The 27500-nt window shown below is 48.1% G+C and overlaps 1 protein-coding gene across 12 annotated transcripts in view; it reads right to left on the bottom strand.

Annotated features, from left to right (window-relative positions):
• Positions 1-23772, bottom strand: part of LOC129812906 (transcription factor 4-like) — a 161552-nt gene extending 137780 nt beyond the window's left edge. For all 12 annotated transcript variants that reach the window (XM_055864951.1, XM_055864933.1, XM_055864961.1 and 9 more), the window contains exons 1-2: positions 23592-23772; positions 21068-21117 (exon numbers count right to left, since the gene is read on the bottom strand). In XM_055864951.1, the coding sequence (XP_055720926.1) occupies positions 21068-21117; positions 23592-23757 (216 nt within the window). In that variant the 5' untranslated portion in view covers positions 23758-23772. The remainder of the gene's footprint in view (positions 1-21067; positions 21118-23591) is intronic.
• Positions 23773-27500: the final 3728 nt, after the last annotated feature.

The raw sequence follows: 27500 nt of genomic DNA, 5'->3' as shown, positions 1-27500 counted from the left end.
CTCTGACAAACACTGAACACAGTAAGGAGGCAATTATGTATGCATGATTTAATCTGCAACTCATTAATATGTAAATGTATTCATATGTTAGTTACTCAATTAAAAATGCAAAGCAGGCCTTATGGTGATTCTGTGATTTCAGCACAAACAGAACATTTGAAAATAAAAGAACGGTAAAAACCAAAAAACTTTAACTTGTCTTACAGAGAGGCTGTCATACCTACTGTCATACATACTGTCTGTCTGTCTGTCTGTCTGTCTGTCTGTCTGTCTGTCTGTCTGTCTGTCTGCTAACCTGACTAACTAACTAACTCACTCACTCACTCACTCACTCACTCACTCACTCACTCACTCACTCACTCACTCACTCACTCACTCACTCACTCACTCACTCACTCACTGTCTGTCTGTCTGTCTGTCTGTCTGTCTGTCTGTCTGTCTGTCTGTCTGTCTGTCTGTCTGTCTGTCTGTCTGTCTGTCTGTCTGTCTGTCTGTCTGTCTCCTAACCTGGGTTGGGCTGCCTGGGTGTATATCTGCTACTGTAGGGCTATAAGGTCAACAGAGAGGGGACTGCCCAGCCTCTGGTCTGTCTACTGCAGCCCACACACATGGACAGGACATCAGAGTTGGGGTCAATTCCATTTCAATTCCAGTCAATTCAGGGAAAAAAAAACAAATTCCAAATGTTCCTAATTAAAAAAGCATGACAGAAAATTGGAATTTGAGTATACTTCCTGAATTGACCAGAACTGAAATGGTATTGACCCAAACCCTGCAGGACACACACAGCAACAGCTACAGTGCAATACTTGCAAAATTATTCATCCCATTTGGTGTTTTTCCTATTTTGTTGCATTACAACCTGTAATTTAAATAGATTTTTATTTGGATTTCATGTAATGGACAAACACAAAATAGTCCACATTGGTGAAGTGAAATGAAAAAAATTACTTGTTACAAAAAAATTCTAAACATTTCAAATGAAAAAGTGGTGCGTGCATATGTATTCACCCCCTTTACTATGAAGTCCCTAAATAAGATCTGGTGCAAACAATTAACTTCAGAGGTCACATAATTAGTTACATTAAGTCCACCTGTGTGCAATCTAAGTGTCACATGATCTGTCACATGATCTCAGTATATAACACCACCAAGTAAGGGGCAACACCAAGCAAGCAACATCATGAAGACCAAGGAGCTCTCCAAAGGGCCGACCCACCAAAACTCACAGACCAGGAAAGGAGGGCATTCTTTCAGAGAGGCAACAAAAAGACCAAAGATAACCCTGAAGGAGCTGCAAAGCTCCACAGCGGAGATTGGAGTATCTGTCCATAGGACCCCTTTAAGCCGTATACTCCACAGAGCTGGGCTTTACTGAAGAGTGTTCAGAATAAAGCAATTGCTTAAAGAAAAAAATAAGCAAACACGTTTGATGTTCTCCAAAAGGCATGTGGGAGACTTCCCAAACATATGGAAGAAGGTACTCTGGTCAGATGAGACTAAAATTGAGCTTTTTGGCCATCAAGGAAAACGCTATGTCTGGCGCAAACCCAACACCTCTCATCATCCCGAGAACACCATCCCCACAGTGAATCTAGACCCAGAGTATCTATCTAGACCCAGAGTATCTATCTAGACCCAGAGTGTCTATCTAGACCCAGAGTATATATCTAGACCCAGAGTATCTATCTAGACCCAGAGTATCTATCTAGACCCAGAGCATCTATCTAGACCCAGCGTATCTATCTAGTCCCAGAGTATCTATCTAGACCCAGAGTATCTATCTAGACCCAGAGTATCTATCTAGACCCAGTGTTTTCATGCAGGACCCTCTTGACCCTTCAGAGGAAATTGAGTCAATGTCCTTTATGTAGCTAGAGCACAACACCACGATAGCCAACACACGGTATGTTCTCCTTGGGAAAACACCCCTTACATTGTAATCGCTCCTACCATGTGTGTGTATGTGTTTGTGTGTGTGATGTTTTGCATAAGTAAGCTTGTTTGTAAGGAAAGTCTGTTTTAATGTAGCCCCTAATTGCCAAAAGAAGGTATAGAATTCATCTCGAGGTGAAAATACCACATCCATCTTAGGACAGCTAGCTTGAGTCATGGAACAAAAATCACCTCTCTTTTCTTTAATGGAGGGTTTACAGACCCTGCTCTTTCGTGGTCTTTATGTGAAGGACCTCCGGTTCCATGACAGGACAACAAGACACATATCGAACTTCTAAATATCCTGATTAGAACCAGATAGACCAACAGTGGAACGTCTAAATATCCTGATTAGAACCAGACAGACCAACAAAGTGGAACGTCTAAATATCCCGATTAGAACCAGACAGACCAACAAAGTGGAACGTCTAAATATCCTGATTAGAACCAGACAGACCAACAAAGTGGAACGTCTAAATATCCCGATTAGAACCAGACAGACCAACAAAGTGGAACGTCTAAATATCCCGATTAGAACCAGACAGACCAACAAAGTGGAACGTCTAAATATCCCGATTAGAACCAGACAGACCAACAAAGTGGAATGCCTAAATATCCCGATTAGAACCAGACAGACCAACAAAGTGGAACGTCTAAATATCCCGATTAGAACCAGACAGACCAACAAAGTGGAACGTCTAAATATCCCGATTAGAACCAGACAGACCAACAAAGTGGAACGTGTAAATATCCCGATTAGAACCAGACAGACCAACAAAGTGGAACGTCTAAATATCCCGATTAGAACCAGACAGACCAACAAAGTGGAACGTCTAAATATCCTGATTAGAACCAGACAGACCAACAAAGTGGAACGTCTAAATATCCCGATTAGAACCAGACAGACCAACAAAGTGGAACGTCTAAATATCCCGATTAGAACCAGACAGACCAACAAAGTGGAACGTCTAAATATACCGATTAGAACCAGACAGACCAACAAAGTGGAACGTCTAAATATACCGATTAGAACCAGACAGACCAACAAAGTGGAACATATATACAAGGACGAAGTGATGATACAATGATTAGAAATAATATCTAAGAATTTTTTTCATAAGTGAGACATACCAGCTGGTTACTTTGAATGTAATATGAGTAATTTAACACATTAGCAAGAACTCTTCAACAAATTTCCTTAATGTATGTAAAAATGTCTCTGGCAACATGAGGTATTCACCACAGTGTTGCAGAGTGGAGCAGCATTTCTCCTCTTGCTATTTCAGCCAAATATGTGTTTCTGGAATGTGGAGAGGGAGAGAGAGAGACAGAGAGAGAGAGAGAGAGAGAGGCAGAGACAGAGAGACAGAGAGAGACAGAGAGAGAGAAAGAGAGAGAGAGAGACAGAGAGAGAGAGAGAGACAGAGAGAGAGACTCAGTGAGCATAGCCTTGCTATTGAGAAAGGCCGCTGTAGGCAGACAATACTTATGTAAATGTCATATTTCAGTGTAAATATGATATGTCTAAAAAACAGTTTTTGCTTTGTCATTATGGGGTATTGTGATGTCATTATGGGGTATTGTGATGTCATTATGGGGGTTTATGTGTAGATTGATGAGGGGGAAAACATTTTTTTGTAATACATTTTCGAATGAGGCTGTAACGTAACAAAATGTGGAAAAAGTCAAAGGGGTCTGAATACTTTCCGTATTGTCTATGAGTGTTTCTCTCTTCTCCTCCCCACTCGTCTTCCCTACACTTTCCAATCCAGGTGTGTGACTTTAAAATGCTCCTGTTTAAAAAGAGGTCTCTCTACTTTCATCATACTCACAGTACTTTGTCTGTTTTTAAAATCACACACAATTAATACAATGACCTCAAGTCATATAATAGGTAGGTCACATGACACAAGCTACTACCAGATCCAGGCTAACCGGATCCAGGCTAACCGGATCCAGGCTAACCGGATCCAGGCTGACCGGATCCAGGCTGACCGGATTCAGGCTAACCGGATCCATGCTAACCAGATCCAGGCTAACCGGATCCAGGCTAACCAGATCCAGGCTAACCAGATCTAGGCTAACCAGATCCAGGCTAACCGGATCCAGGCTGACCAGATCCAGGCTGACCAGATCCAGGCTGACCAGATCCAGGCTAACCGGATCCAGGCTAACCAGATCCAGGCTAACCGGATCCAGGCTAACCGGATCCAGGCTGACCAGATCCAGGCTGACCAGATCCAGGCTAACCGGATCCAGGTTGACCAGATCCAGGCTGACCAGATCCAGGCTAACCAGATCCAGGCTAACCAGATCCAGGCTAACCAGATCCAGGCTGACCGGATCCAGGCTAACCGGATCCAGGCTAACCAGATCCAGGCTAACCAGATCCAGGCTAACCAGATCCAGGCTAACCAGATCCAGGCTAACCGGATCCAGGCTGACCGGATCCAGGCTAACCGGATCCAGGCTAACCGGATCCAGGCTAACCGGATCCAGGCTAACCGGATCCAGGCTAACCGGATCCAAGCTAACCGGATCCAGGCTAACCGGATCCATGCTAACCGGATCCAGGCTAACCGGATCCAGGCTAACCAGATCCAGGCTAACCAGATCCAGGCTAACCAGATCCAGGCTAACCAGATTCAGGCTAACCAGATCCAGGCTGGATTCACGCCCAGTTACAAGAAGGGTAATAAATGAAGAGCTAATGTAATTTTCCTCAGAGGGAGTTTTGTAAGGTGTTAATATTACTCTGCAGCAGCTCTACTATTTCCACAAGGACACGGTCAAGCACACACAGCTGTTTCTCTCTCTGTCTCCTTTCTCTCTTTCTCTTTCTCTGTCTCTCTCCCTCCCCCCTCTCTTAATGTCTCTCTGTCTCCTTTCTCTCTTTCTCTTTCTCTGTCTCTCTCCCTCCCCCCCTCCCTTTATGTCTTTCTCTGTCTCTCTCCCTCCCCCTCCCTTTATGTATTTCTTTCTTTCTCTGTCTCTCTCCCTCCCCCCTCCCTTTATGTATTTCTTTCTTTCTCTGTCTCTCTCCCTCCCCCTCCCTTTATGTATTTCTTTCTTTCTCTGTCTCTCTCCCTCCCCCCTCCCTTTATGTCTTTATGTCTTTCTCTGTCTCTCTCCCTCCCCCCTCCCTTTATGTCTTTATGTCTTTCTCTGTCTCTCTCCCTCCCCCCTCCCTTTATGTCTTTCTCTTTCTCTGTCTCTCTCCCTCCCCCCTCCCTTTATGTCTTTCTTTCTTTCTCTGTCTCTCTCCCTCCCCCTCTCTTTCTATCTCTCAAATAAATAAGAGACGTGATGAGCTGACAGGTAGAGACAGTTTAAAAAATAACAGTGGACAGGGACAAAGACACACAGAGACCGAGGGGGAGGGACACAAAGTTAAGGACACGTGTCCACGTGATTCCAAAGATAATTTCCTCAGTAGAGGAGAGAGATTAGCGTGTCAGGAGATCCCTTCAGGTCCAGTGTTTCCCAGGCACTGTGACTTAGACTGCAGTAGGATCCATAGGACTTAGACTGCAGCAGGACCCATAGGACTTAGACTGCAGTAGGATCCATAGGACTTAGACTGCAGCAGGATCTATAGGACTTAGACTGCAGCAGGATCCATAGGATTTAGACTGCAGCAGGATCCATAGGACTTAGACTGCAGCAGGATCTATAGGACTGAGACTGCAGCAGGATCTATAGGACTGAGACTGCAGCAGGATCCATAGGACTTAGACTGCAGCAGGATCTATAGGACTTAGACTGCAGTAGGATCCATAGGACTTAGACTGCAGCAGGATCCATGCCAGAACAGGACTGGGGGGGGGGGGGGGGGGGGGGGTGTAATGTAGAACAGGACTGGAGGAGGGATGTAATGCCAGAACAGGACTGGAGGGGGGATGTAATGCCAGAACAGGACTGGAGGGGGGATGTAATGCCAGAACAGGACTGGAGGGGGGATGTAATGCCAGAACAGGACTGGAGGGTGGATGTAATGCCAGAACAGGACTGGAGGAGGGATGTAATGCCAGAACAGGACTGGAGGGTGGATGTAATGCCAGAACAGGACTGGAGGAGGGGGGGGGGGGGGGGGGGGGGGTGTAATGTAGAACAGGACTGGAGGGGGGATGTAATGCCAGAACAGGACTGGAGGGTGGATGTAATGCCAGAACAGGACTGGAGGAGGGATGTAATGCCAGAACAGGACTGGAGGGTGGATGTAATGCCAGAACAGGACTGGAGGAGGGATGTAATGCCAGAACAGGACTGGAGGGGGGATGTAATGCCAGAACAGGACTGGAGGGGGGATGTAATGCCAGAACAGGACTGGAGGGTGGATGTAATGCAGAACGGGACTGGAGGGGGGATGTAATGCCAGAACAGGACTGGAGGGGGGATGTAATGCCAGAACAGGACTGGAGGGGGGGTGTAATGCAGAACAGGACTGGAGGGGGGGATGTAATGCCAGAACAGGACTGGAGGGGGGATGTAATGCCAGAACAGGACTGGAGGGGGGATGTAATGCCAGAACAGGACTGGAGGAGGGATGTAATGCCAGAACAGGACTGGAGGAGGGATGTAATGCAGAACGGGACTGGAGGGGGGGATGTAATGCAGAACGGGACTGGAGGGGGGGATGTAATGCCAGAACAGGACTGGAGGGTGGATGTAATGCCAGAACAGGACTGGAGGGGGGGATGTAATGCCAGAACAGGACTGGAGGAGGGATGTAATGCCAGAACAGGACTGGAGGAGGGATGTAATGCCAGAACAGGACTGGAGGAGGGATGTAATGCCAGAACAGGACTGGAGGGGGGGATGTAATGCCAGAACAGGACTGGAGGGGGGATGTAATGCCAGAACAGGACTGGAGGGTGGATGTAATGCAGAACGGGACTGGAGGGGGGATGTAATGCCAGAACAGGACTGGAGGGGGGATGTAATGCCAGAACAGGACTGGAGGGGGGGTGTAATGCAGAACAGGACTGGAGGGGGGGATGTAATGCCAGAACAGGACTGGAGGGGGGATGTAATGCCAGAACAGGACTGGAGGGGGGATGTAATGCCAGAACAGGACTGGAGGGGGGATGTAATGCCAGAACAGGACTGGAGGAGGGATGTAATGCCAGAACAGGACTGGAGGGGGGATGTAATGCAGAACAGGACTGGAGGAGGGATGTAATGCAGAACAGGACTGGAGGAGGGATGTAATGCCAGAACAGGACTGGAGGGGGGATGTAATGCCAGAACAGGACTGGAGGAGGGATGTAATGCCAGAACAGGACTGGAGGGGGGGATGTAGTGCCAGAACAGGACTGGAGGGGGGATGTAATGCAGAACAGGACTGGAGGGGGGGATGTAATGCCAGAACAGGACTGGAGGGGGATGTAATGCCAGAACAGGACTGGAGGGGGGATGTAATGCAGAACAGGACTGGAGGGGGGATGTAATGCAGAACAGGACTGGAGGGGGGGATGTAATGCCAGAACAGGACTGGAGGGGGGATGTAATGCCAGAACAGGACTGGAGGAGGGATGTAATGCCAGAACAGGACTGGAGGAGGGATGTAATGCAGAACAGGACTGGAGGAGGGATGTAATGCAGAACAGGACTGGAGGGGGGGATGTAATGCCAGAACAGGACTGGAGGGGGGGATGTAATGCCAGAACAGGACTGGAGGGGGGATGTAATGCCAGAACAGGACTGGAGGGGGGATGTAATGCAGAACAGGACTGGAGGGGGGGATGTAATGCCAGAACAGGACTGGAGGAGGGATGTAATGCCAGAACAGGACTGGAGGGGGGGATGTAATGCCAGAACAGGACTGGAGGGGGGGGGGTGTAATGCCAGAACAGGACTGGAGGGGGGATGTAATGCCAGAACAGGACTGGAGGGGGGGGGTGTAATGCCAGAACAGGACTGGAGGAGGGATGTAATGCCAGAACAGGACTGGAGGGGGGATGTAATGCCAGAACAGGACTGGAGGGGGGATGTAATGCCAGAACAGGACTGGAGGGGGGGATGTAATGCCAGAACAGGACTGGAGGGGGGGGGTGTAATGCCAGAACAGGACTGGAGGAGGGATGTAATGCCAGAACAGGACTGGAGGGGGGATGTAATGCCAGAACAGGACTGGAGGGGGGATGTAATGCAGAACAGGACTGGAGGGGGGGTGTAATGCCAGAACAGGACTGGAGGGGGGATGTAATGCCAGAACAGGACTGGAGGGGGGGATGTAATGCCAGAACAGGACTGGAGGAGGGATGTAATGCAGAACAGGACTGGAGGGGGGGATGTAATGCCAGAACAGGACTGGAGGGGGGGATGTAATGCCAGAACAGGACTGGAGGAGGGATGTAATGCCAGAACAGGACTGGAGGAGGGATGTAATGCCAGAACAGGACTGGAGGGGGGATGTAATGCAGAACAGGACTGGAGGGGGGATGTAATGCAGAACAGGACTGGAGGGGGGGATGTAATGCAGAACAGGACTGGAGGGGGGGATGTAATGCAGAACAGGACTGGAGGAGGGATGTAATGCCAGAACAGGACTGGAGGAGGGATGTAATGCCAGAACAGGACTGGAGGAGGGATGTAATGCAGAACAGGACTGGAGGGGGGGATGTAATGCCAGAACAGGACTGGAGGGGGGGATGTAATGCCAGAACAGGACTGGAGGGGGGATGTAATGCCAGAACAGGACTGGAGGGGGGGATGTAATGCAGAACAGGACTGGAGGAGGGATGTAATGCCAGAACAGGACTGGAGGGGGGATGTAATGCCAGAACAGGACTGGAGGGGGGATGTAATGCCAGAACAGGACTGGAGGAGGGATGTAATGCAGAACGGGACTGGAGGGGGGGATGTAATGCCAGAACAGGACTGGAGGGGGGGATGTAATGCCAGAACAGGACTGGAGGAGGGATGTAATGCCAGAACAGGACTGGAGGGGGGATGTAATGCCAGAACAGGACTGGAGGGGGGATGTAATGCCAGAACAGGACTGGAGGAGGGATGTAATGCAGAACGGGACTGGAGGGGGGGATGTAATGCCAGAACAGGACTGGAGGAGGGATGTAATGCAGAACAGGACTGGAGGAGGGATGTAATGCCAGAACAGGACTGGAGGAGGGATGTAATGCCAGAACAGGACTGGAGGAGGGATGTAATGCCAGAACAGGACTGGAGGGGGGGATGTAATGCCAGAACAGGACTGGAGGGGGGATGTAATGCCAGAACAGGACTGGAGGGTGGATGTAATGCAGAACGGGACTGGAGGGGGGATGTAATGCCAGAACAGGACTGGAGGGGGGATGTAATGCCAGAACAGGACTGGAGGGGGGGTGTAATGCAGAACAGGACTGGAGGGGGGGATGTAATGCCAGAACAGGACTGGAGGGGGGATGTAATGCCAGAACAGGACTGGAGGGGGGATGTAATGCCAGAACAGGACTGGAGGGGGGATGTAATGCCAGAACAGGACTGGAGGAGGGATGTAATGCCAGAACAGGACTGGAGGGGGGATGTAATGCAGAACAGGACTGGAGGAGGGATGTAATGCAGAACAGGACTGGAGGAGGGATGTAATGCCAGAACAGGACTGGAGGGGGGATGTAATGCCAGAACAGGACTGGAGGAGGGATGTAATGCCAGAACAGGACTGGAGGGGGGGATGTAGTGCCAGAACAGGACTGGAGGGGGGATGTAATGCAGAACAGGACTGGAGGGGGGGATGTAATGCCAGAACAGGACTGGAGGGGGGATGTAATGCCAGAACAGGACTGGAGGGGGGATGTAATGCAGAACAGGACTGGAGGGGGGATGTAATGCAGAACAGGACTGGAGGGGGGGATGTAATGCCAGAACAGGACTGGAGGGGGGATGTAATGCCAGAACAGGACTGGAGGAGGGATGTAATGCCAGAACAGGACTGGAGGAGGGATGTAATGCAGAACAGGACTGGAGGAGGGATGTAATGCAGAACAGGACTGGAGGGGGGGATGTAATGCCAGAACAGGACTGGAGGGGGGGATGTAATGCCAGAACAGGACTGGAGGGGGGATGTAATGCCAGAACAGGACTGGAGGGGGGATGTAATGCAGAACAGGACTGGAGGGGGGGATGTAATGCCAGAACAGGACTGGAGGAGGGATGTAATGCCAGAACAGGACTGGAGGGGGGGATGTAATGCCAGAACAGGACTGGAGGGGGGGGGGTGTAATGCCAGAACAGGACTGGAGGGGGGATGTAATGCCAGAACAGGACTGGAGGGGGGGGGTGTAATGCCAGAACAGGACTGGAGGAGGGATGTAATGCCAGAACAGGACTGGAGGGGGGATGTAATGCCAGAACAGGACTGGAGGGGGGATGTAATGCCAGAACAGGACTGGAGGGGGGGATGTAATGCCAGAACAGGACTGGAGGGGGGGGGTGTAATGCCAGAACAGGACTGGAGGAGGGATGTAATGCCAGAACAGGACTGGAGGGGGGATGTAATGCCAGAACAGGACTGGAGGGGGGATGTAATGCAGAACAGGACTGGAGGGGGGGTGTAATGCCAGAACAGGACTGGAGGGGGGATGTAATGCCAGAACAGGACTGGAGGGGGGGATGTAATGCCAGAACAGGACTGGAGGAGGGATGTAATGCAGAACAGGACTGGAGGGGGGGATGTAATGCCAGAACAGGACTGGAGGGGGGGATGTAATGCCAGAACAGGACTGGAGGAGGGATGTAATGCCAGAACAGGACTGGAGGAGGGATGTAATGCCAGAACAGGACTGGAGGGGGGATGTAATGCAGAACAGGACTGGAGGGGGGATGTAATGCAGAACAGGACTGGAGGGGGGGATGTAATGCAGAACAGGACTGGAGGGGGGGATGTAATGCAGAACAGGACTGGAGGAGGGATGTAATGCCAGAACAGGACTGGAGGAGGGATGTAATGCCAGAACAGGACTGGAGGAGGGATGTAATGCAGAACAGGACTGGAGGGGGGGATGTAATGCCAGAACAGGACTGGAGGGGGGGATGTAATGCCAGAACAGGACTGGAGGGGGGATGTAATGCCAGAACAGGACTGGAGGGGGGGATGTAATGCAGAACAGGACTGGAGGAGGGATGTAATGCCAGAACAGGACTGGAGGGGGGATGTAATGCCAGAACAGGACTGGAGGGGGGATGTAATGCCAGAACAGGACTGGAGGAGGGATGTAATGCAGAACGGGACTGGAGGGGGGGATGTAATGCCAGAACAGGACTGGAGGGGGGGATGTAATGCCAGAACAGGACTGGAGGAGGGATGTAATGCCAGAACAGGACTGGAGGGGGGATGTAATGCCAGAACAGGACTGGAGGGGGGATGTAATGCCAGAACAGGACTGGAGGAGGGATGTAATGCAGAACGGGACTGGAGGGGGGGATGTAATGCCAGAACAGGACTGGAGGAGGGATGTAATGCAGAACAGGACTGGAGGAGGGATGTAATGCCAGAACAGGACTGGAGGGGGGATGTAATGCCAGAACAGGACTGGAGGGGGGGATGTAATGCCAGAACAGGACTGGAGGGGGGATGTAATGCCAGAACAGGACTGGAGGGGGGGGTGTAATGCCAGAACAGGACTGGAGGAGGGATGTAATGCCAGAACAGGACTGGAGGGGGGGATGTAATGCCAGAACAGGACTTGAGGAGGGATGTAATGCCAGAACAGGACTGGAGGGGGGATGTAATGCCAGAACAGGACTGGAGGAGGGATGTAATGCCAGAACAGGACTGGAGGGGGGATGTAATGCCAGAACAGGACTGGAGGGGGGATGTAATGCCAGAACAGGACTGGAGGGGGGGATGTAATGCCAGAACAGGACTGGAGGGGGGGATGTAATGCCAGAACAGGACTGGAGGGGGGATGTAATGCAGAACAGGACTGGAGGAGGGATGTAATGCAGAACAGGACTGGAGGAGGGATGTAATGCAGAACAGGACTGGAGGGGGGGGATGTAATGCAGAACAGGACTGGAGGAGGGATGTAATGCCAGAACAGGACTGGAGGATGGATGTAATGCCAGAACAGGACTGGAGGAGGGATGTAATGCCAGAACAGGACTGGAGGAGGGATGTAATGCCAGAACAGGACTGGAGGGGGGATGTAATGCCAGAACAGGACTGGAGGGGGGATGTAATGCCAGAACAGGACTGGAGGAGGGATGTAATGCAGAACGGGACTGGAGGGGGGGATGTAATGCCAGAACAGGACTGGAGGAGGGATGTAATGCAGAACAGGACTGGAGGAGGGATGTAATGCCAGAACAGGACTGGAGGGGGGATGTAATGCCAGAACAGGACTGGAGGGGGGGATGTAATGCCAGAACAGGACTGGAGGGGGGATGTAATGCCAGAATAGGGCTGGAGGGGGCAGGAAAGCTCACAGAACAATACAGCTTTCCAGATACAAGGGGGATTCCATCCATATTGTACCTTCTACTAAACCTAACAGTCTAAACCTAACCTCTCTCCACTTTAAACCAACAGTCTAATGAACGCTCTCCACTTTAAACTAACAGTCTAATGAACTCTCTCCACTTTAAACTAACCGTCTAATGAACTCTCTCCACTTTAAACTAACAGTCTAATGAACTCTCTCCACTTTAAACTAACAGTCTAATGAATTCTCTCCACTTTAAACTAACAGTCTAATGAACTCTCTCCACTTTAAACTAACAGTCTAATGAACTCTCTCCACTTTAAACTAACAGTCTAATGAACTCTCTCCACTTTAAACTAACAGTCTAATGAACTCTCTCCACTTTAAACTAACAGTCTAATGAACTCTCTCCACTTTAAACTAACAGTCTAATGAACTCTCTCCACTTTAAACTAACAGTCTAATGAACTCTCTCCACTTTAAACTAACAGTCTAATGAACTCTCTCCACTTTAAACTAACAGTCTAATGAACTCTCTCCACTTTAAACTAACAGTCTAATGAACTATCTCCACTTTAAACTAACAGTCTAATGAACTCTCTCCACTTTAAACTAACAGTCTAATGAACTCTCTCCACTTTAAACTAACAGTCTAATGAACTATCTCCACTTTAAACTAACAGTCTAATGAACTCTCTCCACTTTAAACTAACAGTCTAATGAACTCTCTCCACTTTAAACTAACAGTCTAATGAACTCTCTCCACTTTAAACTAACAGTCTAATGAACTCTCTCCACTTTAAACTAACCGTCTAATGAACTACAATATAATATAATCATGGGGTCAGTATAATATAATATAATCATGGGGTCAGTATAATATAATCATGGGGTCAGTATAATATAATATAATCATGGGGTCAGTATAATATAATATAATCATGGGGTCAGTATAATATAATCATGGGGTCAGTATAATATAATATAATCATGGGGTCAGTGTAATATAATATAATCATGGGGTCAGTATAATATAATCAAGGGGTCAGTATAATATAATATAATCATGGGGTCAGTATAATATAATATAATCATGGGGCCAGTATAATATAATATAATCATGGGGTCAGTATAATATAATCATGGGGTCAGTATAATATATTATAATCATGGGGTCAGTGTAATATAATATAATCATGGGGTCAGTGTAATATAATCATGGGGCCAGTGTAATATAATATAATCATGGGTTCAGGGTAATATAATATAATCATGGGGTCAGTATAATATAATATAATCATGGGGTCAGTGTAATATAATCATGGGGTCAGTGTAATATAATATAATCATGGGGTCAGTGTAATATAATCATGGGGTCAGTATAATATAATATAATCATGGGGTCAGTGTAGTATAATATAATCATGGGGTCAGTGTAGTATAATATAATCATGGGGTCAGTATAATATAATATAATCATGGGGTCAGTATAATATAATCATGGGGTCAGTATAATATAATCATGGGGTCAGTGTAATATAATATAATCATGGGGTCAGTGTAGTATAATATAATCATGGGGTCAGTAGAATATAATATAATCATGGGGTCAGTATAATATAATATAATCATGGGGTCAGTATAATATAATATAATCATGGGGTCAGTATAATATAATCATGGGGTCAGTATAATATAATATAATCATGGGGTCAGTATAATATAATATAATCATGGGGTCAGTATAATATAATCATGGGGTCAGTATAATATAATATAATCATGGGGTCAGTGTAATATAATATAATCATGGGGTCAGTATAATATAATCAAGGGGTCAGTATAATATAATATAATCATGGGGTCAGTATAATATAATATAATCATGGGGCCAGTATAATATAATATAATCATGGGGTCAGTATAATATAATCATGGGGTCAGTATAATATATTATAATCATGGGGTCAGTGTAATATAATATAATCATGGGGTCAGTGTAATATAATCATGGGGCCAGTGTAATATAATATAATCATGGGTTCAGGGTAATATAATATAATCATGGGGTCAGTATAATATAATATAATCATGGGGTCAGTGTAATATAATCATGGGGTCAGTGTAATATAATATAATCATGGGGTCAGTGTAATATAATCATGGGGTCAGTATAATATAATCATGGGGTCAGTATAATATAATCATGGGGTCAGTATAATATAATCATGGGGTCAGTGTAATATAATATAATCATGGGGTCAGTGTAGTATAATATAATCATGGGGTCAGTAGAATATAATATAATCATGGGGTCAGTAGAATATAATCATGGGGTCAGTATAATATAATCATGGGGTCAGTATAATATAATATAATCATGGGGTCAGTATAATATAATATAATCATGGGGTCAGTGTAATATAATCATGGGGTCAGTATAATATAATATAATCATGGGGTCAGTATAATATAATATAATCATGGGGTCAGTGTAATATAATCATGGGTCAGTATAATATAATATAATCATGGGTCAGTATAATATAATATAATCATGGGGTCAGTATAATATAATATAATCATGGGTCAGTATAATATAATATAATCATGGGGTCAGTATAATATAATATAATCATGGGGTCAGTGTAATATAATATAATCATGGGGTCAGTGTAATATATCATGGGGTCAGTATAATATAATATAATCATGGGGTCAGTATAGTATAATATAATCATGGGGCCAGTATAATATAATCATGGGGTCAGTATAATATAATATAATCATGGGGCCAGTGTAATATAATATAATCATGGGGTCAGTTTAATATAATCATGGGGTCAGTATAGTATAATATAATCATGGGGCCAGTATAATATAATCATGGGGTCAGTATAATATAATCAATTGGTCAGTATAATATAATGAAGGAGAATCACCGTGAAGGAGAAACACCGTGAAGGAGAAAACACTGTGAAGGAGAAAACATCGTGAAGGAGAAACACCAAACTGCTAGTGTCAACTCGTTTCTATTGAAACATTATTCCAATGTGTCTGTCGAGTGACAGCACAGGTGTTCTCGAAGTAAATCAACTTCACTAACAAACACATTTTGGTATACTATAATTAACTGAAGGGATGTTCAGAAGAAGAATGAAGGACAAAACAGAAAAGTTGGATTGATTTTAAAAGAAGGCGGAATATTAGCAAGTGCATCTGGACTCAATACTACACATATGTTACCATGCTATTGATCAAAGAAATGCGCCACGAAGATGATAAAACACACAGTTCTTATATAAACAATAGTCTATATATAGCTTTCACACCTTTTACATAGCAATAGGTTCAGCTTTTACACGTGAAAAAATGTCCTGAGAGGAGACCAGAAAAAGCATGTTCAATTAATTTACTATCCATCAGACATTGTGCAGTAAAAATGAATACGTTTTGCTTATATGTCTTAAATAAAGAAATATCTGTCTATTTTAATTCTCAAAATTAACCTATGTAAGAAATACATACATTTCTGAAATAACATTCAACAGAGTATAAATGATATATGATCGATATCGTCACGACGTAAATAAATGATACAATACCGTAGTAGATATGTCAAGTTGAGATCCATCGATTGACTATTAAAATGAGTATATTGGTTAAAGTCAATATAATTTAACTTATGGTAAATTACGAGTACCTTTAAAGTAAGAAAAGGTTTTTCGACTTGGCATTCCTGGCATCTTTCCATCTAGGCCTGAATAAGTTTTATAATGTGTAATGATTTAATATTTAATATATATATATATATATAGGCTGAGTTTACTAACACAGTGGTACTATTATTATTGATGGGATAGGATGACCTGTTGAAAAATAAATAGTGTTTGATTGTTATATAAGTAATCCACATCAGCAAATGTCGGATTACAGCAAAGGTCTTGGTAATCTTTGTTGAACAAAATGACATGCACGGAACACAGCTGTGCCATTTATAAATGTCTAGTGAACGGGGGGGGGGGGGGGGTATGTTTGACAACGAAACAAAAACCTGCCCAAAAATAGATAAAGTGTCATTCCAGGAGAGATTGTAAAGTTCTGTCAGAAAGAAAGACACAAACTGACATCAAATTTACAGTAAAAACTGAGTGAGAGCTTTACGGTAACAGGCCTTTAAAAATGGAAAACACGTGACTATGTCTTTCAGCGACACCGTCACGCTGGCCTAGCCAAGGCCTTCTCAGGCCCCCACAACCACAGCATCACGCTGGCCTAGCCAAGGCCTTCTCAGGCCCCCACAACCACAGCATCACGCTGGCCTAGCCAAGGCCTTCTCAGGCCCCCACAACCACACCGTCACGCTGGCCTAGCCAAGGCCTTCTCAGGCCCCCACAACCACAGCATCACGCTGGCCTAGCCAAGGCCTTCTTAGGCCCCCACAACCACAGCGTCATGCTGGCCTAGCCAAGGCCTTCTCCGGCCCCACCAACCACAGCATCACGCTGGCCTAGCCAAGGCCTTCTCAGGGCCCCACAACCACACCGTCAGGCTGGCCTAGCCAAGGCCTTCTCAGGCCCCCACAACCACACCGTCACGCTGGCCTAGCCAAGGCCTTCTCAGGCCCCCACAACCACACCGTCACGCTGGCCTAGCCAAGGCCTTCTCAGGCCCCCACAACCACACCGTCACGCTGGCCTAGCCAAGGCCTTCTCAGGCCCCCACAACCACACCGTCACGCTGGCCTAGCCAAGGCCTTCTCAGGCCCCCACAACCACACCGTCACGCTGGCCTAGCCAAGGCCTTCTCAGGCCCCCACAACCACACCGTCACGCTGGCCTAGCCAAGGCCTTCTCAGGCCCCCACAACCACACCGTCACGCTGGCCTAGCCAAGGCCTTCTCAGGCCCCCACAACCACACCGTCACGCTGGCCTAGCCAAGGCCTTCTCAGGCCCCCACAACCACACCGTCACGCTGGCCTAGCCAAGGCCTTCTCAGGGCCCCACAACCACAGCATCACGCTGGCCTAGCCAAGGCCTTCTCAGGCCCCCACAACCACACCGTCACGCTGGCCTAGCCAAGGCCTTCTCAGGCCCCCACAACCACAGCATCACGCTGGCCTAGCCAAGGCCCTCTCAGGCCCCCACAACCACAGCATCACGCTGGCCTAGCCAAGACCTTCTCAGGCCCCCACAACCACACCATCACGCTGGCCTAGCCAAGGCCTTCTCAGGCCCCCACAACCACAGCATCACGCTGGCCTAGCCAAGGCCTTCTCAGGCCCCCACAACAACACCGTCACGCTGGCCTAGCCAAGGCCTTCTCAGGCCCCCACAACCACAGCATCACGCTGGCCTAGCCAAGGCCTTCTCAGGCCCCACAACCACACGGTCACGCTGGCCTAGCCAAGGCCTTCTCAGGCCCCCACAACCACACCGTCACGCTGGCCTAGCCAAGGCCTTCTCAGGGCCCCACAACCACAGCATCACGCTGGCCTAGCCAAGGCCTTCTCAGGCCCCCACAACCACAGCATCACGCTGGCCTAGCCAAGGCCTTCTCAGGGCCCCACAACCACAGCATCACGCTGGCCTAGCCAAGGCCTTCTCAGGCCCCCACAACCACAGCATCACGCTGGCCTAGCCAAGGCCTTCTCAGGCCCCCACAACCACAGCGTCACGCTGGCCTAGCCAAGGCCTTCTCAGGGCCCCACAACCACAGCATCACGCTGGCCTAGCCAAGGCCTTCTCAGGCCCCACCAACCACAGCATCACGCTGGCCTAGCCAAGGCCTTCTCAGGCCCCCACAACCACAGCATCACGCTGGCCTAGCCAAGGCCTTCTCAGGGCCCCACAACCACAGCATCACGCTGGCCTAGCCAAGGCCTTCTCAGGCCCCCACAACCACAGCATCACGCTGGCCTAGCCAAGGCCTTCTCAGGCCCCCACAACCACAGGATCACGCTGGCCTAGCCAAGGCCTTCTCAGGGCCCCACAACCACAGCATCACGCTGGCCTAGCCAAGGCCTTCTCAGGCCCCCACAACCACAGGATCACGCTGGCCTAGCCAAGGCCTTCTCAGGCCCCACAACCACACCGTCACGCTGGCCTAGCCAAGGCCTTCTCAGGGCCCCACAACCACACCGTCACGCTGGCCTAGCCAAGGCCTTCTCAGGGCCCCACAACCACAGCATCACGTTGAGCAACAACAAAAATCTAAACTGTCAAATCTGCTTTCATATCGGCAGAGAAGACACCTGTTGTGAATACGCCACCCTGATGGCAACAAAACAGGCTTCAGATCACAATACATTCAGACAGGCTTCAGATCACAATACATTCAAACAGGTTTCAGATCACAATACATTCAAACAGGCTTCAGATCACAATACATTCAGACAGGCTTCAGATCACAATACATTCAAACAGGTTTCAGAACACAATACTTTCAAACAGGCTTCACTCTGAACCTGAAGAAGAAATCAGCGCCTGATGTGTTTATCTAGACAGATTACATCCCTTTATTACATCACTCGAAGCACGACAAAAGATGAACACCATTGGGTTTTCCTAAATGTTTCTTTGGGAAGGAATTTGTCCTTCTCCCCCCCCCCCCTCCAGTGGGTAAATGACAATACAAAAGAAATACCTACTGCCATAGACTCCCAGCCTTCTCCCACAGAGCTTAGAAACCGCAGCAAAAAGCCTCCACGACAAGCCATACGTTTTAGCATGCTTAACTTCCAGTGAAGAGGGTATAGATAACCTCAATGTCCAGACATGTCTTCTCCAAGACTTCTGGATATAATAGTAACCAAACCTGTTTCTACTTTTCTTAAAAAGTAAACGAGCTTTCAAAAAGTATATCGTCAGACAGTGTATGTTTGTTTCAGAGTAGAATTAATTGTCAGTAAAGAAGACTTTGCCATCAGGAGATCTAACTAGGTCATGTGTATATATATATATGGCACAATATATTCTATGTAATATACACTGCTCCAAAAAATAAAGGGAACACTTAAACAACACAATGTAACTCCAAGTCAATCACACTTCTGTGAAATCAAACTGTCCACTTAGGAAGCAACGCTGATTGACAATAAATTTCACATGCTGTTGTGCAAATGGAATAGACAAAAGGTGGAAATTATAGGCAATTAGCAAGACACCCCCAATAAAGGAGTGGTTCTGCAGGTGGTAACCACAGACCACTTCTCAGTTCCTATGCTTCCTGGCTGATGTTTTGGTCACTTTCGAATGCTGGCGGTGCTCTCACTCTAGTGGTAGCATGAGACGGAGTCTACAACCCACACAAGTGGCTCAGGTAGTGCAGCTCATCCAGGATGGCACATCAATGCGAGCTGTGGCAAGAAGGTTTGCTGTGTCTGTCAGCGTAGTGTCCAGAGCATGGAGGCGCTACCAGGAGAAAGGCCAGTACATCAGGATATATGGAGGAGGCCGTAGGAGGGCAACAACCCAGCAGCAGGACCGCTACCTCCGCCTTTGAGCAGGAGGAGCAATGCCAGAGCCCTGCAAAATGACCTCCAGCAGGCCACAAATGTGCATGTGTCTGCTCAAACGGTCAGAAACAGACTCCATGAGGGTGGTATGAGGGCCCGACGTCCACAGGTGGGGGTTGTGCTTACAGCCTAACACCGTGCAAGACGTTTGGCATTTGCCAAAGAACACCAAGATTGGCAAATTCGCCACTGGCGCCCTATGCTCTTCACAGATGAAAGCAGGTTCACACTGAGCACATGAGCACATGTGACAGACGTGACAGAGTCTGGAGACGCCGTGGAGAACGTTCTGCTGCCTGCAACATCCTCCAGCATGACCGGTTTGGCGGTGGGTCAGTCATGGTGTGGGGTGGCATTTCTTTGTGGGGCCGCACAGCCCTCCATGTGCTCGCCAGAGGTAGCCTGACTGCCATTAGGTACCGAGATGAGATCCTCAGAGCCCTTGTGAGACCATATGCTGACACATGCACATTTGTGGCCTGCTGGAGGTCATTTTGCAGGGCTCTGGCAGTGCTCCTCCTTGCACAAAGGCGGAGGTAGCGGTCCTGCTGCTGGGTTGTTGCCCTCCTACGGCCTCCTCCACGTCTCCTGATGTACTGGCCTGTCTCCTGGTAGCGCCTCCATGCTCTGGACACTACGCTGACAGACACAGCAAACCTTCTTGCCACAGCTCGCATTGATGTGCCATCCTGGATGAGCTGCACTACCTGAGCCACTTGTGTGGGTTGTAGACTCCGTCTCATGCTACCACTAGAGTGAGAGCACCGCCAGCATTCAAAAGTGACCAAAATATCAGCCAGGAAGCATAGGAACTGAGAAGTGGTCTGTGGTCACCACCTGTAAAATCAGTCCTTTATTGGGGGTGTCTTGCTAATTGCCTATAATTTCCACCTTTTGTCTATTCCATTTGCACAACAGCATGTGAAATTTATTGTCAATCAGTGTTGCTTCCTAAGTGGACAGTTTGATTTCACAGAAGTGTGATTGACTTGGAGTTACATTGTGTTGTTTAAGTGTTCCCTTTATTTTTTTGAGCAGTGTATATTAGGAAGGTTAATGATCATCATTGATCATTAACAATATATGTATATATAAATATAAATATATATAGAGATTGTTATAGGAATAAAATGTGTACAATCATTTCAATCCACAGTTTAAAACAGCATTCAAATTAAATTAAATATGACTTACTGAGGAAGGCAAACCAGGGGGAACTTTCCGGACTTTCTTTGTCTGGACCTCTGAAATACACAAGAGTTAAGCACAGTTCAGTGGCACGTCTTTATTGATAACCTCCTAATATTTTCCTAGTGAAAAAAATCCATTCACATGAACAAGACTGAAGAAATCGAGCCACTTCACAAAAATCATAGTTGTATTGGGCCTGGCTAAAAAAATAAAGCATTGACAACATAGAACCAAGTAAAAATACAAATATAGCTATCCACAAAGAAAAAACTTCACTTTATATCCACAACAGGAAATACTTCCCTTTATATCCACAACAGGAAATACTTCCCTTTATATCCACAAAGAAAAGACTTCACTTTATATCCACAACAGGAAATACTTCCCTTTATATCCACAACAGGAAATACTTCCCTTTATATCCACAACAGGAAATACTTCCCTTTATATCCACAACAGGAAATACTTCCCTTCATATCCACAACAGGAAATACTTCCCTTTATATCCACAACAGGAAATACTTAACTTTATATCCACAACAGGAAATACTTCCCTTTATATCCACAACAGGAAATACTTCCCTTCATATCCACAACAGGACATACTTCCCTTCATATCCACAACAGGAAATACTTCCCTTCATATCCACAACAGGACATACTTCCCTTCATATCCACAACAGGAAATACTTCCCTTTATATCCACAACAGGAAATACTTCCCTTCATATCCACAACAGGAAATACTTCCCTTTATATCCACAACAGGAAATACTTCCCTTTATATCCACAACAGGAAATACTTCCCTTCATATCCACAACAGGAAATACTTCCCTTTATATCCACAACAGGAAAGACTTCCCTTCATATCCACAACAGGAAATACTTAACTTTATATCCACAACAGGACATACTTCCCTTCATATCCACAACAGGAAATACTTCCCTTCATATCCACAACAGGAAATACTTCCCTTCATATCCACAACAGGAAAGACTTCCCTTCATATCCACAACAGGAAATACTTAACTTTATATCCACAACAGGAAATACTTCCCTTTATATCCACAACAGGAAATACTTAACTTTATATCCACAACAGGAAATACTTCCCTTCATATCCACAACAGGAAATACTTCCCTTCATATCCACAACAGGAAATACTTAACTTTATATCCACAACAGGAAATACTTAACTTTATATCCACAACAGGAAATACTTCCCTTCATATCCACAACAGGAAAGACTTCCCTTCATATCCACAACAGGAAATACTTAACTTTATATCCACAACAGGAAATACTTCCCTTTATATCCACAACAGGAAATACTTAACTTTATATCCACAACAGGAAATACTTCCCTTCATATCCACAACAGGAAATACTTCACTTTATATCCACAACAGGAAATACTTCCCTTCATATCCACAACAGGAAATACTTCCCTTCATATCCACAACAGGAAATACTTAACTTTATATCCACAACAGGAAATACTTCCCTTTATATCCACAACAGGAAATACTTCCCTTCATATCCACAACAGGGAGTAATATTAACACTATGGTGTTCTCCAGGGATATCAACACTACGACCCAACAGGTAGTGTTCTCCTGTGTATAGACTGGTGGTGACATGAGCCATACAGAACGTCTCTTAGGCTGTTCACCTGCCCTCACTGACACACATGTCTACATAGACTACAAGGAGAGAAGCAGGAGGGAGAGGACAGTGGGAGGAAGAGGAGGAGGATGATGAGGAGGAGGATGAGAAACAAGTGGAAGAATGGGAGGACTAGGAAGAGGAGGACACGGAGGGTGAAAAAGAAGAGGAAGAGGGGGAGGAGGAGGAGAAGAAGTGGAGGATGAAGAGGAGGAAGAGGAGAACACGGAGGGTGAAAAAGAAGAGGAAGAGGAGGAGAAGAAGAAGAGGAGGAGGATGAAGAGGAGGAGGAGGAGGACACGGAGGGTGAAAAAGAAGAGGAAGAGGAGGAGAAGAGGAAGAGGAGGAGGAGGAAGAAGAGGAGGAGTAGGAGGAAGAGGAGGAAGAAGAGGAGGAGTAGGAGGAAGAAGAGGAGGAGGAGGAGGAAGATGAGGAGGAGGAGGAAGAAGAGGGATGAGGAAGAGGATAATGAGGAAGAGGAGGAGGAGGAGGAAGAGGAAGAGGAAGAGGAAGAGGAAGAGGAGGAAAATGAGGATGAGGAAGATGATGAGGAGGAAGAGGAGGAGGACGAGGAGAAGGTGGAAGAGGAAGAAGAGGAGGAGGGAGAGGAGAATGAGGAAGAAGATGGGGAGGAAGAGGAGGAGGAGGAGGAAGAAGAGGAGGAGAAAGAGGAGGAGAAAGAGGAGTAGGATGAAGATGATGAGGAGGAAGAGGATGAGGAAGATGAGTAGGAGGAAGAAGAGGAGGAAGTGGAGAAGGAGGAGGAGGAAGAAGAGGAGGAGGAACAGGATGAGGAGGTGGAGAAGGACAGGGGTGAACTAGGGCTTGATGGCAGTGTGAGGGTCGGGAGCTGAGCTCACCCATGTTGTCACTGTGCAGAGGTCTCCGACGAGGGTTGTTGTTGTAGTGCTGGTAATACTGGGATCCAGGCTTGGTGGGCGACACCGCCCCAGGACTGCCCATCTCTCCTGCCAGGAGGCTCGGCTGCAACACACAGACAGGACGGAGAGACGGACCAACAGACATTAGACGTATAGCACACATCAAACGTGTGTTCACGATGTGACGCATCAATTCAGCGGACCAGAAAAAGTGACTTTTTATTGGCAGGATATGTAGCGGTATCGACGATCCATTTTAAAACGCAGAAGTACCCGCTGTAAAGTTAAAAACACAAACGACAGGTGCTGGAATAATAGGACGTAGAAAAAACAATAAAGTCTTTGGTGATAAATACTAAATACTGAAATGAAATTCCTATGAAAGACATCAAATACAATGACAATGTTTCAAAACTTATATACTTTTGTGATCATAATAAATATGCAAAATAAAATAACAACATCTACACATGGAAATATGATAGTACCTGTGGTGCTAGAATGATAACAACAAGATAGAGTCCACTAAAATGCCCCATTATGGGGGTGTGGGGGGGTTGGAGCATAGGGGGAGAGGAGGGTTGGAGCATAGGGGGAGAGAGGAGGGTTGGAGCATAGGGGGAGAGAGGAGGGTTGGAGCATAGCGGGAGAGAGGAGGGTTGGGTTGTAGGGAGGAGAGAGGAGGGTTGGGGTGTAGGGAGGAGAGAGGAGGGTTGGGGTGTAGGGAGGAGAGAGGAGGGTTGGGGTGTAGGGAGGAGAGAGGAGGGTTGAAGCATAGGGGGAGATAGGAGGGTTGGGGTGTAGGGGGAGAGAGGAGGGTTGGAGCATAGGGGGGAGAGAGGAGGGTTGGGGTGTAGGGAGGAGAGAGGAGGGTTGGGGGTGTAGGGAGGAGAGAGGAGGGTTGGGGTGTAGGGAGGAGAGAGGAGGGTTGGGGTGTAGGGGGAGAGAGGAGGGTTGGGGTGTAGGGGGAGAGAGGAGGGGTTGGGGGTGTAGGGAGGAGAGAGAGGAGGGTTGGGGTGTAGGGAGGAGAGAGGAGGGTTGGGGTGTAGGGGGGAGAGGGTGTCTGAGATAGAGGAGAGGGGGTCTGGGGTAGAGGAGAGGAGAGGGGGTCTGGGGTTGGGGTGTAGGGGAGAGGGGGGTCTGGGGTTGGGGTGTAGGGGGAGAGGGGGTCTGGGGTAGAGGAGAGGGGGGTCTGGGGTTAGAGGAGAGGAGAGGGGGTCTGGGGTTGGGGTGTAGGGGAGAGGGGGTCTGAGGTAGAGGAGAGGGGGTCTGGAGTTGGGGTGTAGGGGAGAGGGGGTCTGGGGTAGAGGAGAGGAGAGGGGGTCTGGGGTTGGGGTGTAGGGGAGAGGGGGTCTGAGGTAGAGGAGAGGGGGTCTGGAGTTGGGGTGTAGGGGAGAGGGGGTCTGAGATAGAGGAGAGGGGGTCTGGGGTAGAGGAGAGGAGAGGGGGTCTGGGGTTGGGGTGTAGGGGAGAGGGGGTCTGGGGTAGAGGAGAGGGGGTCTGGGGTAGAGGAGAGGAGAGGGGGTCTGGAGTTGGGGTGTAGGGGAGAGGGTGTCTGGGGTAGAGGAGAGGAGGTCTGGGGTAGAGGAGTGGAGGTCTGGGGTTGAGTGTAGGGGAGAGGGGCCTGGCTCACTAAAACAAAAGTGTCTCATTATCTATCAGGCATTTTTTCAAGCAAGTGGTAACCTGGCAACAAAGTGGCAGTACAATTCTCATGCTTCTCCTCCTCCTCCTCCACCTCTCCCCCTCCTCCTCCGCCTCTCAGCCTCTCCACCGCCTCACGACGAAGAAGCACCGTCGAGCGCGAGCCTCCAAGCAGCCTCCTCCCTCTCCTCCTCCTCGACTCCCGCGCCGGCAGACGAAGCGCCCTCTCCTCCGCGACGTCCCTCGACGCCGAGCCGCGCCCTCCGCCGCCAGAGCGCCCGCCTCGACTCCCTCCTCTACTCTCCACCTCCTCCTCCTCTACTCCCTCTCCTCCTCCTCCTCCACCTCTCCACCTCCTCCTCCTCCTCTACTCCCTCTCCACCTCCTCCTCCTCCTTTACTCCCTCTCCTCCTCGTCTACTCCCTCTCCTCTCCTCTACTCTCTCTCCTCCCCTCTCCTCCTCTCCTCTCCTCCTCTCCTCTCCTCCCCTCTCCTCCTCCTCTCCTCCCTCCCCTCCTCCTCCTCCTCTCCTCCTCCTCCTCCTTTACTCCCTCTCCTCCTCCCCCTCCTCCTCTCTCCTCCCCCTCTCCTCCTCCTCTACTCCCTCTCCTCCTCCTCTACTCCCTCTCCTCCTCCTCTACTCCCTCTCCTCCTCCTCTACTCCCTCTCCTCCTCCTCTCCTCCCTCTCCTCCTCCTCTACTCCCTCTCCTCCTCCTCTACTCCCTCTCCTCCTCCTCAACTACCTCTCCTCCTCTTCTACTCCCTCTCCTCCTCCTCTACTCCCTCTCCTCCTCCTCTACTCCCTCTCCTCCTCCTCAACTCCTCCTCTACTCCCTCTCCTCCTCTACTCCCTCTCCTCCTCCTCTACTCCCTCTCCTCCTCCTCTACTCCCTCTCCTCCTCCTCTACTCCCTCTCCTCCTCCTCTACTCCCTCTCCTCCTCCTCTACTCCCTCTCCTCCTCCTCTACTCTCCTCCCCCTCCTCCTCCTCTCCTCCTCTTTGTTCAATCTCAGAGCTGACGATCTGTTGTACCCAGCTGGCATCCAGTGTCTGATATTAACCAAGATAAATGAGAAGCACCTGAACGGAGGAGAGAAGAGAGGAGACATCCTGTGAAGGAGTTTGGCTCCTAGCCTTGGCATTTAGAGCACAGGGGTATTACAGCATCCTAAATGGCACCCTATTCCCTATTTAGTGAACTACAATTAATAAGGGTCCTGGTCAAAGTAGTGCACTATCCAGGGAATAGGGTGCAATTTGGGACAAACCCTAGATCGTGCCTGGTTGGGTAACAAATGATGATTCTCAAAAGGAGAGGACATTAAGGTATGCCTAATTGACAAATAATAATACAAATGCCTCCACCACTAAAGAAAAAAGGAGTGAAAATGTTTTGAAGTAAATCCCACTCCCCAAAAAAGAGGTATGTCTCCTGATAGTAAAACCCTGGCTGGACATGACAGTAACGTTACTGGATGCAAGACAGACAGAGACAAGAGAGAGGCAGAGTGGAGATCCCTGTGGAGAACAGGTCTTCCCTACAGAGACTTGGCCACGTGCAGTAGGAGCGCCAAAGGTGTTTTTCAAGTCCCACAAAAGCCCTTGGATGAGTTGTGTTTGATATGCCCTCTATAGAGAGAGGTGGGAGTCCCGTTGAAGGACATAAAGAGATGGGAGTCAGTACACAGAGATAGGAGCTGAGGATGGTATCTGATCTACAATGGGCATCTAAACCCCATAGGGTCTACAGAAACCCATTAGGGTCTACAGAAACCCATTAGGGTCTACAGAAACCCTACAGAACCCCTTAGGGTCTACAGAACCCCTACAGAACCCCTTAGAGTCTACAGAAACCCTACAGAACCCTTAGAGTCTACAGAAACCCTACAGAACCCCTTAGGGTCTACAGAACCCCTACAGAACCCCTTAGTGTCTACAGAACCCCTTAGTGTCTACAGAACCCCTTAGAGTCTACAGAACCCCTTAGAGTCTACAGAACCCCTTAGAGTCTACAGAACCCCTTAGAGTCTACAGAAACCCTACAGAACCCCTTAGAGTCTACAGAAACCCTACAGAACCCCTTAGAGTCTACAGAACCCCTTAGAGTCTACAGAACCCCTACAGAACCCCTTAGAGTCTACAGAACCCCTACAGAACCCCTTAGAGTCTACAGAACCCCTTAGAGTCTACAGAACCCCTACAGAACCCCTTAGAGTCTACAGAAACCCTTAGGCTACAGAACC

This window comes from Salvelinus fontinalis, chromosome 2, assembly GCF_029448725.1.
Source record: "Salvelinus fontinalis isolate EN_2023a chromosome 2, ASM2944872v1, whole genome shotgun sequence".
Lineage (NCBI taxonomy): Eukaryota > Metazoa > Chordata > Actinopteri > Salmoniformes > Salmonidae > Salvelinus > Salvelinus fontinalis.
The sequence above is the reverse complement of the archived record's forward strand: the minus strand, read 5'-3'. Positions and strand labels throughout refer to the sequence as shown.